Source organism: Oculina patagonica, chromosome 14 (genome assembly GCF_052425735.1).
Source record: "Oculina patagonica isolate OP01 chromosome 14, crgOcupat, whole genome shotgun sequence".
Taxonomy (NCBI): Eukaryota; Metazoa; Cnidaria; class Anthozoa; order Scleractinia; family Oculinidae; genus Oculina; species Oculina patagonica.
Genome location: NC_135771.1, coordinates 6,723,279 through 6,739,359, shown reverse-complemented (window position 1 = coordinate 6,739,359; position 16,081 = coordinate 6,723,279). Strand labels below are relative to the sequence as shown.

The following is a 16,081-nucleotide window of genomic DNA, read 5'->3' as shown; positions in this document are numbered from 1 at the left end:
AAACTAGTTGACACATGCGCATTTCACACATTTTTCGCAAATGACTCGACTTGCGAGCGGGTTAAAATATCTTATCCCCCTCCCCCCTACTCAATGTTGTTTCTTGTGGTTTGCGGCTCGACAGGCTTTGTTTTAAAAACACTAAAGTATTACCAACATTGAAATGGGGGGAGGGGGGTTGCAAAACTGAACTCCGTTGGCTAAATAAGTGGAAATTTGCTAAGTGTTTCAACAGTTTTGTCCAAGATTGTGTAAACGATATTTTGGCTAATAAGTAGAAAACGCTTTAAAGTTCTGCTATAAAACGCCTTCAGCTTTTTGTACCCTTCGAGTTCTTTACCACCAACTGCTCGGTTGCCACGACAGGCTTTAATTAATCCATGGAATCATCAATTACAAGGGTTTTCGGAGGCTCGTTACCAATCGAGTCAACAGAACTTTCACTGATTCTACTCAGTCAGAGTCTTTTCAAGGATTTGAATAGGAAATGGCTTTATTGAAGGGCTGATTCAAGTCTCCATCAAATGTCTACATTTTCAAACTTCAGATAAAATACAAAGTTTGGTTTTTATGCGCGTCATTGATGGTAATTAGAACAATTTGTAACGCTAATAGTCGATACACTGTGTACATTCAAACGACCTGAGTACAATTCACACAAATGAAGTCATAAAACGAAACGTTCAGTACAGAAAACAAGCCAAAACGTAACGTATGTACAATTCCATAGGAAAAGAACGAAAATGCATTAAGTTACAGGCGTTTTTTGAGTGGGATTACGTGAAAAGCAATGGCGTCACGCCACAACGTCTCAAGCGTGACAAAATGGACGCGGCGTGACAAACAGGCAGTTAATAACAGACTATTGCTAACGACTGTTTCTATGTACTAAATGGGACGTTTCTCTCTCAATTCGCACTAGTTACCCTTAGTTGTCTGCTACAACTTTGAATTAGCGTAAACACTGTGATTTTGAACGATTAACAAGATAATTTTTAGTGATTTGAACGGTTAACACACGGTTAACACCGGTTAACAGCTATTAATAAAAGATACCTTGACATCTTCTATTCTTTACAAAAGACTTGCCCGTTAACCGTTGAAAACCTTTGTTAACCGTAGTTTGTCGCTTCGTTTATGTTTAGCATTCAAAGTTAATCGACTGTCGCAAAAATTCATCTATTGAATTCTAAATTCAAGGGGAGAAACAACATTTCGAAAATTGCGGGATTTAGTGTTAAGATCCTGCGGGTTAGCGCGGGATATTGTGACGTGACCCCTGATACCTGGCTATTTTTAAATGATCTATTATTGCAAAATGTCCTCTCTATATAATTAAGAACTGGATTCTTTGGTTAAATACTTTTTAAATGACTATAACACGTCCAATGGTCTTCAAAAGCGCTTGCCCTACTCATAGTAGCATCTTCGACCGCCCTAGAGAAGAACATGCGTGCGCCATTGACCTGAGAAGTCTCTTTTTTCCCTGTAAAATTTAAGTGACCAATATTTTGGAGACGTAAATTATTTTTACACAAGCAACTCGAAGAGTTTTAATTATATATGGGTCCTTAGCTCACCGAAATATCGCAATTCCTCAAAATTCATGAAAAAGCCGTTTACACAATCTTGGACAAAACTAGTTGACACATGCGCATTTCACACATTTTTCGCAAATGACTCGACTTGCGAGCGGGTTAAAATATCTTATCCCCCTCCCCCCTACTCAATGTTGTTTCTTGTGGTTTGCGGCTCGACAGGCTTTGTTTTAAAAACACTAAAGTATTACCAACATTGAAATGGGGGGAGGGGGGTTGCAAAACTGAACTCCGTTGGCTAAATAAGTGGAAATTTGCTAAGTGTTTCAACAGTTTTGTCCAAGATTGTGTAAACGATATTTTGGCTAATAAGTAGAAAACGCTTTAAAGTTCTGCTATAAAACGCCTTCAGCTTTTTGTACCCTTCGAGTTCTTTACCACCAACTGCTCGGTTGCCACGACAGGCTTTAATTAATCCATGGAATCATCAATTACAAGGGTTTTCGGAGGCTCGTTACCAATCGAGTCAACAGAACTTTCACTGATTCTACTCAGTCAGAGTCTTTTCAAGGATTTGAATAGGAAATGGCTTTATTGAAGGGCTGATTCAAGTCTCCATCAAATGTCTACATTTTCAAACTTCAGATAAAATACAAAGTTTGGTTTTTATGCGCGTCATTGATGGTAATTAGAACAATTTGTAACGCTAATAGTCGATACACTGTGTACATTCAAACGACCTGAGTACAATTCACACAAATGAAGTCATAAAACGAAACGTTCAGTACAGAAAACAAGCCAAAACGTAACGTATGTACAATTCCATAGGAAAAGAACGAAAATGCATTAAGTTACAGGCGTTTTTTGAGTGGGATTACGTGAAAAGCAATGGCGTCACGCCACAACGTCTCAAGCGTGACAAAATGGACGCGGCGTGACAAACAGGCAGTTAATAACAGACTATTGCTAACGACTGTTTCTATGTACTAAATGGGACGTTTCTCTCTCAATTCGCACTAGTTACCCTTAGTTGTCTGCTACAACTTTGAATTAGCGTAAACACTGTGATTTTGAACGATTAACAAGATAATTTTTAGTGATTTGAACGGTTAACACACGGTTAACACCGGTTAACAGCTATTAATAAAAGATACCTTGACATCTTCTATTCTTTACAAAAGACTTGCCCGTTAACCGTTGAAAACCTTTGTTAACCGTAGTTTGTCGCTTCGTTTATGTTTAGCATTCAAAGTTAATCGACTGTCGCAAAAATTCATCTATTGAATTCTAAATTCAAGGGGAGAAACAACATTTCGAAAATTGCGGGATTAAGTGTTAAGATCCTGCGGGTTAGCGCGGGATATTGTGACGTGACCCCTGATACCTGGCTATTTTTAAATGATCTATTATTGCAAAATGTCCTCTCTATATAATTAAGAACTGGATTCTTTGGTTAAATACTTTTTAAATGACTATAACACGTCCAATGGTCTTCAAAAGCGCTTGCCCTACTCATAGTAGCATCTTCGACCGCCCTAGAGAAGAACATGCGTGCGCCATTGACCTGAGAAGTCTCTTTTTTCCCTGTAAAATTTAAGTGACCAATATTTTGGAGACGTAAATTATTTTTACACAAGCAACTCGAAGAGTTTTAATTATATATGGGTCCTTAGCTCACCGAAATATCGCAATTCCTCAAAATTCATGAAAAAGCCGTTTACACAATCTTGGACAAAACTAGTTGACACATGCGCATTTCACACATTTTTCGCAAATGACTCGACTTGCGAGCGGGTTAAAATATCTTATCCCCCTCCCCCCTACTCAATGTTGTTTCTTGTGGTTTGCGGCTCGACAGGCTTTGTTTTAAAAACACTAAAGTATTACCAACATTGAAATGGGGGGAGGGGGGTTGCAAAACTGAACTCCGTTGGCTAAATAAGTGGAAATTTGCTAAGTGTTTCAACAGTTTTGTCCAAGATTGTGTAAACGATATTTTGGCTAATAAGTAGAAAACGCTTTAAAGTTCTGCTATAAAACGCCTTCAGCTTTTTGTACCCTTCGAGTTCTTTACCACCAACTGCTCGGTTGCCACGACAGGCTTTAATTAATCCATGGAATCATCAATTACAAGGGTTTTCGGAGGCTCGTTACCAATCGAGTCAACAGAACTTTCACTGATTCTACTCAGTCAGAGTCTTTTCAAGGATTTGAATAGGAAATGGCTTTATTGAAGGGCTGATTCAAGTCTCCATCAAATGTCTACATTTTCAAACTTCAGATAAAATACAAAGTTTGGTTTTTATGCGCGTCATTGATGGTAATTAGAACAATTTGTAACGCTAATAGTCGATACACTGTGTACATTCAAACGACCTGAGTACAATTCACACAAATGAAGTCATAAAACGAAACGTTCAGTACAGAAAACAAGCCAAAACGTAACGTATGTACAATTCCATAGGAAAAGAACGAAAATGCATTAAGTTACAGGCGTTTTTTGAGTGGGATTACGTGAAAAGCAATGGCGTCACGCCACAACGTCTCAAGCGTGACAAAATGGACGCGGCGTGACAAACAGGCAGTTAATAACAGACTATTGCTAACGACTGTTTCTATGTACTAAATGGGACGTTTCTCTCTCAATTCGCACTAGTTACCCTTAGTTGTCTGCTACAACTTTGAATTAGCGTAAACACTGTGATTTTGAACGATTAACAAGATAATTTTTAGTGATTTGAACGGTTAACACACGGTTAACACCGGTTAACAGCTATTAATAAAAGATACCTTGACATCTTCTATTCTTTACAAAAGACTTGCCCGTTAACCGTTGAAAACCTTTGTTAACCGTAGTTTGTCGCTTCGTTTATGTTTAGCATTCAAAGTTAATCGACTGTCGCAAAAATTCATCTATTGAATTCTAAATTCAAGGGGAGAAACAACATTTCGAAAATTGCGGGATTAAGTGTTAAGATCCTGCGGGTTAGCGCGGGATATTGTGACGTGACCCCTGATACCTGGCTATTTTTAAATGATCTATTATTGCAAAATGTCCTCTCTATATAATTAAGAACTGGATTCTTTGGTTAAATACTTTTTAAATGACTATAACACGTCCAATGGTCTTCAAAAGCGCTTGCCCTACTCATAGTAGCATCTTCGACCGCCCTAGAGAAGAACATGCGTGCGCCATTGACCTGAGAAGTCTCTTTTTTCCCTGTAAAATTTAAGTGACCAATATTTTGGAGACGTAAATTATTTTTACACAAGCAACTCGAAGAGTTTTAATTATATATGGGTCCTTAGCTCACCGAAATATCGCAATTCCTCAAAATTCATGAAAAAGCCGTTTACACAATCTTGGACAAAACTAGTTGACACATGCGCATTTCACACATTTTTCGCAAATGACTCGACTTGCGAGCGGGTTAAAATATCTTATCCCCCTCCCCCCTACTCAATGTTGTTTCTTGTGGTTTGCGGCTCGACAGGCTTTGTTTTAAAAACACTAAAGTATTACCAACATTGAAATGGGGGAGGGGGGTTGCAAAACTGAACTCCGTTGGCTAAATAAGTGGAAATTTGCTAAGTGTTTCAACAGTTTTGTCCAAGATTGTGTAAACGATATTTTGGCTAATAAGTAGAAAACGCTTTAAAGTTCTGCTATAAAACGCCTTCAGCTTTTTGTACCCTTCGAGTTCTTTACCACCAACTGCTCGGTTGCCACGACAGGCTTTAATTAATCCATGGAATCATCAATTACAAGGGTTTTCGGAGGCTCGTTACCAATCGAGTCAACAGAACTTTCACTGATTCTACTCAGTCAGAGTCTTTTCAAGGATTTGAATAGGAAATGGCTTTATTGAAGGGCTGATTCAAGTCTCCATCAAATGTCTACATTTTCAAACTTCAGATAAAATACAAAGTTTGGTTTTTATGCGCGTCATTGATGGTAATTAGAACAATTTGTAACGCTAATAGTCGATACACTGTGTACATTCAAACGACCTGAGTACAATTCACACAAATGAAGTCATAAAACGAAACGTTCAGTACAGAAAACAAGCCAAAACGTAACGTATGTACAATTCCATAGGAAAAGAACGAAAATGCATTAAGTTACAGGCGTTTTTTGAGTGGGATTACGTGAAAAGCAATGGCGTCACGCCACAACGTCTCAAGCGTGACAAAATGGACGCGGCGTGACAAACAGGCAGTTAATAACAGACTATTGCTAACGACTGTTTCTATGTACTAAATGGGACGTTTCTCTCTCAATTCGCACTAGTTACCCTTAGTTGTCTGCTACAACTTTGAATTAGCGTAAACACTGTGATTTTGAACGATTAACAAGATAATTTTTAGTGATTTGAACGGTTAACACACGGTTAACACCGGTTAACAGCTATTAATAAAAGATACCTTGACATCTTCTATTCTTTACAAAAGACTTGCCCGTTAACCGTTGAAAACCTTTGTTAACCGTAGTTTGTCGCTTCGTTTATGTTTAGCATTCAAAGTTAATCGACTGTCGCAAAAATTCATCTATTGAATTCTAAATTCAAGGGGAGAAACAACATTTCGAAAATTGCGGGATTAAGTGTTAAGATCCTGCGGGTTAGCGCGGGATATTGTGACGTGACCCCTGATACCTGGCTATTTTTAAATGATCTATTATTGCAAAATGTCCTCTCTATATAATTAAGAACTGGATTCTTTGGTTAAATACTTTTTAAATGACTATAACACGTCCAATGGTCTTCAAAAGCGCTTGCCCTACTCATAGTAGCATCTTCGACCGCCCTAGAGAAGAACATGCGTGCGCCATTGACCTGAGAAGTCTCTTTTTTCCCTGTAAAATTTAAGTGACCAATATTTTGGAGACGTAAATTATTTTTACACAAGCAACTCGAAGAGTTTTAATTATATATGGGTCCTTAGCTCACCGAAATATCGCAATTCCTCAAAATTCATGAAAAAGCCGTTTACACAATCTTGGACAAAACTAGTTGACACATGCGCATTTCACACATTTTTCGCAAATGACTCGACTTGCGAGCGGGTTAAAATATCTTATCCCCCTCCCCCTACTCAATGTTGTTTCTTGTGGTTTGCGGCTCGACAGGCTTTGTTTTAAAAACACTAAAGTATTACCAACATTGAAATGGGGGGAGGGGGGTTGCAAAACTGAACTCCGTTGGCTAAATAAGTGGAAATTTGCTAAGTGTTTCAACAGTTTTGTCCAAGATTGTGTAAACGATATTTTGGCTAATAAGTAGAAAACGCTTTAAAGTTCTGCTATAAAACGCCTTCAGCTTTTTGTACCCTTCGAGTTCTTTACCACCAACTGCTCGGTTGCCACGACAGGCTTTAATTAATCCATGGAATCATCAATTACAAGGGTTTTCGGAGGCTCGTTACCAATCGAGTCAACAGAACTTTCACTGATTCTACTCAGTCAGAGTCTTTTCAAGGATTTGAATAGGAAATGGCTTTATTGAAGGGCTGATTCAAGTCTCCATCAAATGTCTACATTTTCAAACTTCAGATAAAATACAAAGTTTGGTTTTTATGCGCGTCATTGATGGTAATTAGAACAATTTGTAACGCTAATAGTCGATACACTGTGTACATTCAAACGACCTGAGTACAATTCACACAAATGAAGTCATAAAACGAAACGTTCAGTACAGAAAACAAGCCAAAACGTAACGTATGTACAATTCCATAGGAAAAGAACGAAAATGCATTAAGTTACAGGCGTTTTTTGAGTGGGATTACGTGAAAAGCAATGGCGTCACGCCACAACGTCTCAAGCGTGACAAAATGGACGCGGCGTGACAAACAGGCAGTTAATAACAGACTATTGCTAACGACTGTTTCTATGTACTAAATGGGACGTTTCTCTCTCAATTCGCACTAGTTACCCTTAGTTGTCTGCTACAACTTTGAATTAGCGTAAACACTGTGATTTTGAACGATTAACAAGATAATTTTTAGTGATTTGAACGGTTAACACACGGTTAACACCGGTTAACAGCTATTAATAAAAGATACCTTGACATCTTCTATTCTTTACAAAAGACTTGCCCGTTAACCGTTGAAAACCTTTGTTAACCGTAGTTTGTCGCTTCGTTTATGTTTAGCATTCAAAGTTAATCGACTGTCGCAAAAATTCATCTATTGAATTCTAAATTCAAGGGGAGAAACAACATTTCGAAAATTGCGGGATTAAGTGTTAAGATCCTGCGGGTTAGCGCGGGATATTGTGACGTGACCCCTGATACCTGGCTATTTTTAAATGATCTATTATTGCAAAATGTCCTCTCTATATAATTAAGAACTGGATTCTTTGGTTAAATACTTTTTAAATGACTATAACACGTCCAATGGTCTTCAAAAGCGCTTGCCCTACTCATAGTAGCATCTTCGACCGCCCTAGAGAAGAACATGCGTGCGCCATTGACCTGAGAAGTCTCTTTTTTCCCTGTAAAATTTAAGTGACCAATATTTTGGAGACGTAAATTATTTTTACACAAGCAACTCGAAGAGTTTTAATTATATATGGGTCCTTAGCTCACCGAAATATCGCAATTCCTCAAAATTCATGAAAAAGCCGTTTACACAATCTTGGACAAAACTAGTTGACACATGCGCATTTCACACATTTTTCGCAAATGACTCGACTTGCGAGCGGGTTAAAATATCTTATCCCCCTCCCCCCTACTCAATGTTGTTTCTTGTGGTTTGCGGCTCGACAGGCTTTGTTTTAAAAACACTAAAGTATTACCAACATTGAAATGGGGGGAGGGGGGTTGCAAAACTGAACTCCGTTGGCTAAATAAGTGGAAATTTGCTAAGTGTTTCAACAGTTTTGTCCAAGATTGTGTAAACGATATTTTGGCTAATAAGTAGAAAACGCTTTAAAGTTCTGCTATAAAACGCCTTCAGCTTTTTGTACCCTTCGAGTTCTTTACCACCAACTGCTCGGTTGCCACGACAGGCTTTAATTAATCCATGGAATCATCAATTACAAGGGTTTTCGGAGGCTCGTTACCAATCGAGTCAACAGAACTTTCACTGATTCTACTCAGTCAGAGTCTTTTCAAGGATTTGAATAGGAAATGGCTTTATTGAAGGGCTGATTCAAGTCTCCATCAAATGTCTACATTTTCAAACTTCAGATAAAATACAAAGTTTGGTTTTTATGCGCGTCATTGATGGTAATTAGAACAATTTGTAACGCTAATAGTCGATACACTGTGTACATTCAAACGACCTGAGTACAATTCACACAAATGAAGTCATAAAACGAAACGTTCAGTACAGAAAACAAGCCAAAACGTAACGTATGTACAATTCCATAGGAAAAGAACGAAAATGCATTAAGTTACAGGCGTTTTTTGAGTGGGATTACGTGAAAAGCAATGGCGTCACGCCACAACGTCTCAAGCGTGACAAAATGGACGCGGCGTGACAAACAGGCAGTTAATAACAGACTATTGCTAACGACTGTTTCTATGTACTAAATGGGACGTTTCTCTCTCAATTCGCACTAGTTACCCTTAGTTGTCTGCTACAACTTTGAATTAGCGTAAACACTGTGATTTTGAACGATTAACAAGATAATTTTTAGTGATTTGAACGGTTAACACACGGTTAACACCGGTTAACAGCTATTAATAAAAGATACCTTGACATCTTCTATTCTTTACAAAAGACTTGCCCGTTAACCGTTGAAAACCTTTGTTAACCGTAGTTTGTCGCTTCGTTTATGTTTAGCATTCAAAGTTAATCGACTGTCGCAAAAATTCATCTATTGAATTCTAAATTCAAGGGGAGAAACAACATTTCGAAAATTGCGGGATTTAGTGTTAAGATCCTGCGGGTTAGCGCGGGATATTGTGACGTGACCCCTGATACCTGGCTATTTTTAAATGATCTATTATTGCAAAATGTCCTCTCTATATAATTAAGAACTGGATTCTTTGGTTAAATACTTTTTAAATGACTATAACACGTCCAATGGTCTTCAAAAGCGCTTGCCCTACTCATAGTAGCATCTTCGACCGCCCTAGAGAAGAACATGCGTGCGCCATTGACCTGAGAAGTCTCTTTTTTCCCTGTAAAATTTAAGTGACCAATATTTTGGAGACGTAAATTATTTTTACACAAGCAACTCGAAGAGTTTTAATTATATATGGGTCCTTAGCTCACCGAAATATCGCAATTCCTCAAAATTCATGAAAAAGCCGTTTACACAATCTTGGACAAAACTAGTTGACACATGCGCATTTCACACATTTTTCGCAAATGACTCGACTTGCGAGCGGGTTAAAATATCTTATCCCCCTCCCCCCTACTCAATGTTGTTTCTTGTGGTTTGCGGCTCGACAGGCTTTGTTTTAAAAACACTAAAGTATTACCAACATTGAAATGGGGGGAGGGGGTTGCAAAACTGAACTCCGTTGGCTAAATAAGTGGAAATTTGCTAAGTGTTTCAACAGTTTTGTCCAAGATTGTGTAAACGATATTTTGGCTAATAAGTAGAAAACGCTTTAAAGTTCTGCTATAAAACGCCTTCAGCTTTTTGTACCCTTCGAGTTCTTTACCACCAACTGCTCGGTTGCCACGACAGGCTTTAATTAATCCATGGAATCATCAATTACAAGGGTTTTCGGAGGCTCGTTACCAATCGAGTCAACAGAACTTTCACTGATTCTACTCAGTCAGAGTCTTTTCAAGGATTTGAATAGGAAATGGCTTTATTGAAGGGCTGATTCAAGTCTCCATCAAATGTCTACATTTTCAAACTTCAGATAAAATACAAAGTTTGGTTTTTATGCGCGTCATTGATGGTAATTAGAACAATTTGTAACGCTAATAGTCGATACACTGTGTACATTCAAACGACCTGAGTACAATTCACACAAATGAAGTCATAAAACGAAACGTTCAGTACAGAAAACAAGCCAAAACGTAACGTATGTACAATTCCATAGGAAAAGAACGAAAATGCATTAAGTTACAGGCGTTTTTTGAGTGGGATTACGTGAAAAGCAATGGCGTCACGCCACAACGTCTCAAGCGTGACAAAATGGACGCGGCGTGACAAACAGGCAGTTAATAACAGACTATTGCTAACGACTGTTTCTATGTACTAAATGGGACGTTTCTCTCTCAATTCGCACTAGTTACCCTTAGTTGTCTGCTACAACTTTGAATTAGCGTAAACACTGTGATTTTGAACGATTAACAAGATAATTTTTAGTGATTTGAACGGTTAACACACGGTTAACACCGGTTAACAGCTATTAATAAAAGATACCTTGACATCTTCTATTCTTTACAAAAGACTTGCCCGTTAACCGTTGAAAACCTTTGTTAACCGTAGTTTGTCGCTTCGTTTATGTTTAGCATTCAAAGTTAATCGACTGTCGCAAAAATTCATCTATTGAATTCTAAATTCAAGGGGAGAAACAACATTTCGAAAATTGCGGGATTTAGTGTTAAGATCCTGCGGGTTAGCGCGGGATATTGTGACGTGACCCCTGATACCTGGCTATTTTTAAATGATCTATTATTGCAAAATGTCCTCTCTATATAATTAAGAACTGGATTCTTTGGTTAAATACTTTTTAAATGACTATAACACGTCCAATGGTCTTCAAAAGCGCTTGCCCTACTCATAGTAGCATCTTCGACCGCCCTAGAGAAGAACATGCGTGCGCCATTGACCTGAGAAGTCTCTTTTTTCCCTGTAAAATTTAAGTGACCAATATTTTGGAGACGTAAATTATTTTTACAAAAGCAACTCGAAGAGTTTTAATTATATATGGGTCCTTAGCTCACCGAAATATCGCAATTCCTCAAAATTCATGAAAAAGCCGTTTACACAATCTTGGACAAAACTAGTTGACACATGCGCATTTCACACATTTTTCGCAAATGACTCGACTTGCGAGCGGGTTAAAATATCTTATCCCCCTCCCCCCTACTCAATGTTGTTTCTTGTGGTTTGCGGCTCGACAGGCTTTGTTTTAAAAACACTAAAGTATTACCAACATTGAAATGGGGGGAGGGGGGTTGCAAAACTGAACTCCGTTGGCTAAATAAGTGGAAATTTGCTAAGTGTTTCAACAGTTTTGTCCAAGATTGAAGCTAACGAGTCGCGCGTCATTGTTCATCGCTAGTTAATTAAGGGACATTGTCACTTGGATTTTAACGCTTTTCGGTAAAAAGTACTAAATTTGGCGAATAGGTGCTCTAGTACATGAAATGCACCTAGTACATCAAGATGGAGATATAAAATAAATTGTTGTTGAAGGAAGAATGGAGCCATAATAATTTTTTGGTGTTTATCCAGTGTTTATCCACTTCCTGATAGCATGACAATAATTTCGCTTGTTTATAGCTTAAAAGTACACTTGCATGGTGATTTTAAACAATTTAACAAAATTCGACCACAATTCGTAGTTTCCATATGTCTTTAGGCTCTTGAGTTTTTGAAGTGAAACTGCTGACAGTGTCCCTTTAAAGACCAACGACTCAAATCCGCGTGTGCAGTTTTGAGCTTGACTTTGCTTAAAAGTCCTAAAATCGCTCGAATTTTTACTTTGCTTTAACAAATAATTTCGCAAATAAAATATGTTACATTAGCGATAAAAGCTACAAAGTAAAGGCCAGGCCAAACACACACAACATTTCAACGCAACACAACGCAATATTGTTTTTAATTGAACAAGAAGAGCGATCAATTTTGTTTTCTTGTGCTTATGCTTGGCGGCTAGGCCTTAGACTGTTTAACCGTTTGTCGACTTGTTATTTTTATATTACTGAAAATTAGGCCATCATTTGTTAATTGCAAAATACAGTGTGTAGAATGCAGGGCAAGTTGAACAACAGCTGACTAAAACAATATAACTGTCTAGCTATGGGGACACAGCCACCTCAATACCATGGATCAAATAGAAAAATTAGAGTAATGACCAAAGTTGATTAACTGAAATCAGTTAATATGAAGGAAACATGTAGTCATTTGCCATGATATGGAAACCATACATCTCTGGCCGTCACTTCATAACAAGAGTTGCATGTACACTTAAGCATAAAAGCTTCAGCTCTGAAAACTGTCATCACTTGTAATTAGAAAAGAAGAAAAACTTATCAATCCTGTAAGCTCTGTGTATACCAGGAATAATGGGGGTTGACATAGCATTCAGGAGGCTCAAAATGTGTCTCTCTTTCCTGAATAGATCAAGGTGTCCCTTGAATGGTACAAAGATCATATGAGCACTTTTCCCGCCAAGAAAAAAATATCCTTTTTAGACTTTTTAGTAGGCAGAAAAAGTTATATTATAAAGCTAAAAGGTCTTTGTGGAGCCCGGTATCTACAATGGCGCTCCTGTGACATCAACCCTTGAGCTTTTCCATGCTCTTGTAAATCCAATTGTTTTGTGCAGCTCTGAATTTTTTAAATCATGTGGGGTAATTATGATACAATTGTGTCCAAAAGTTTTGACTACCGAATATGACAAGAGGCAATGGAAAATGACTTAAGAAGTTCACTCCAAAAAAACCTTCCTTGTAGTGAAGGGAGAACTTGGACGTTTACAGTAAAACCTTCAAATGCTTTTTAAGAATACTTATTTTATGAAATGATAAAACTTTAAGTAGTGCTCTAGAGGCAAACAGTCATCTAAATACGGCACAGGTAGACTCCATTTGGTTTACCACTATTAAGAATCCATTGCGATTTTCTATCTACACAAGATAACAGTTGATTTTTCACCTCTTGAGAGTTTATTAAGTATGGTTATTCGGCATTCCATGCTTAGTGGTTCAAAAGTATAAACACAAATAAAATCGACCCTTCAATGGAAAGACACTCACCCTTGAGTGAAATAATAAAAGAAGTTAATTCGCACCTTATCTCAGGATAATAAAGAATGTTAGTCAAACTGAGTGGTGGTAACCAAAATTCAGATTTCCAGTCACTTCAATTCCTGTCGAAACTGGGCGATACAAGAATAAGGCAAGACATGACAGACTAATAATTAGTCCAATCTCTTATTCTGATTGGCTAGCTATGTGGGATGAGAACATCGTCAATGTAAGGGGCAATTCGCACTTGCGGACAAGTATGCACCGTGATGTGGCTGTCACTATCACATTAACAGCTGCGAAATCTTTCCGCGATAAGCAAAGCATGTTTGTATGTGAAGTGTTTGTCCCAATTTATAGCCAAAAAAAGAAAACGTTTTCTTGAGGTGACTCCTTTTTCCACTGCATGAGAACACGCACTTCAAATGCGAATTGTTTTGGAATTTTTCACCACGTGGTCCTGCATACTTGATGTTTGCTCAAGACGGCCGCCCTGAGAAATGTACAGGGATGCCAGAAAAACGTGCAAAGCTATTGTTCTAATATTTTCACCTTTTGTTCTCCTCAAGATGTCTCTGACAACTTGTCGCGACATTTTTTGCCAAAAATGTCAGGACATTTCAAACTAGTCCGCTAGTGCGAATCGGCCCAAAGCGCCCTTTTTTGTTGCAGAGAAAATTTTACATTTCCATAAATCATTGAATTAGCTAGTTATTTAAAGCTTTTGTTACTGTATTGTTATAGTGTTATGTTGGATAGAATACATTTAAAATTAGATATACTAAGCACTGACTGGAGCAAACAGCGGACTCGTTCTTATAGTCTGTAACTTCTTACAGTTCGTTCGTAAATTAATCAGACTCTTTTGTTTCAAATAGTTAAGATGAGGAGAGCATCAAAACGCACTGGAGCGTTCGTGGCTGTTGTCATTTTCGTTCTCGTAATGATTGTGATGTACATGGGTCAGAGGAATGAGACGATGAGGATAAGGATGCCACAGAGAGAGGCAAGAAACGACCTTGTGTTACCGACAGCTGGAGTGAAAACTAACCGCACCATGGCCCAAACCAGATTTGAGGCAAGTGTGGTAGCAACAAATGAACTGAAAACTAACCGCACTAGAACCAGATTAAATGTGATTATCTTAACGCATTTTAGTTCTGGATCGACAGTTGTGGGAAATATGTTTAATCTGCATCCGGATGTGTTTTACATCTATGAACCATTAAATGGTCTTAGAAGAGAAATTGATACGAATGAATGGCACGACTTACCAAAGTCGACGAACGACGCTTTCAGAAATGATTCTTCGACTCTGCTTCGTGACTTATTCACGTGTGGCTTTCACGAAAAAAGAACAATAGAACTGGTTTTCCCTGAATGGGCAAAACCTTACAATGCATGGTACAATCCATCGGCACCGTTTACCAAAGAGACGTTGAGAGAAGCTTGTAAGGCGCGAAAAATCACCGTCACCAAGATCATGCAAACGCGAATCGGAATTCATGAACTCGAGCAGGTGTGCCGCTCGGATCCTGGTACGTTTGACTGTTTGATTATTCATCTAGTCAGGGATCCTCGCGCTGTCCTTTCGTCTTTAATTCCACGAGGCTTCTTCATGGACAGGGCTGCTACGAATTTGTTTAACCAGAAGCCCATGTCTCCCGAAGGAATAAAACTTCTAAAGGGAAATGTACAAAAGCTATGTTCGCTCCTAGTGGAAAATTTAAATCACGTGAATACAGAATGGTCAAACTGGTTCAAAAGCCGCTACATACTTGTCCGTTACGAAGACGCGATCAGCAACTTGTTAGAAGCCGCCTCCGACATTTACAAATTCGTTGGTCTCCCCATGGTAGACATTGTTACCAACTGGATCAAGGGCACTCCGCCTCCAGGACGGAAAACAATGCGTTACTTCGGGATGGTTTTATCGAACAAGGATGCTGATACAATTGACAAATGGAGATTTCGCGAAAAGTCCTCGCTGGTTTCCTTGTTCGAAGAGCCTTGCAAGCCACTAATGAAAACCATGGGCTACATTTTATTGAATGGCTCTGAAAATCTTCAACACAACAAAAGCATGCCACTACGAACTGTGAAAATACCATTCTTAAGTGGTCCTACCCGTTAAATACCATGAACAGAAGACTGTGGACATAAAGTCTGTACGAAAAGATATTAGTAGTTTGGCTTAAACGTTTTGATAAGTTTGTAATAAAAAGACTGTAAAGCTAACGAACAACATTTAAAAAAAGGTTTAGTGTACTTTTAATGCATAATATTCTCATTTGCATTGCTGGAATTCTGGAATACCCCAGGTTTTGTCTCTCTAAGATATTAGCTGTTTAAACTGCACTCTACATTTGGTTAGTGTATGCATGTATGTCACGATTTTATTGTTTCAGGAAGAATATGCGAAAATAGATCAAATTTGTTTTAATGTCAGGTTGTTTCAAAGTCGTGTCCCAGATCTCCTCCCGTAATATACCGGAACTTTGTTCAATAGGGCCCAACTGAAATTTCGGTTAGACAAAACTAACCTTTATCAGGGACAAGCTTTGTGAAATAGAAAAACGGTTATAATATTTAAAAGAGAGAATGATAAAATGCCGATTTATAATATGGTGTAGATAGCTGCAGGATATGGTGTAGAT

At 38.2% G+C, this 16,081-nt stretch overlaps 1 protein-coding gene across 1 annotated transcript in view; it reads left to right on the top strand.

Annotated features, from left to right (window-relative positions):
* Positions 1 to 15,857, top strand: part of LOC144638204 (carbohydrate sulfotransferase 3-like) — a 76,600-nt gene extending 60,743 nt beyond the window's left edge. Inside the window, exon 2 of the mRNA XM_078497410.1 lies at positions 14,303 to 15,857. Coding sequence (XP_078353536.1) covers positions 14,308 to 15,558 — 1,251 coding nt within the window. The 5' untranslated portion in view covers positions 14,303 to 14,307 and the 3' untranslated portion in view covers positions 15,559 to 15,857. The remainder of the gene's footprint in view (positions 1 to 14,302) is intronic.
* The last annotated feature ends 224 nt before the right edge of the window (positions 15,858 to 16,081 follow it).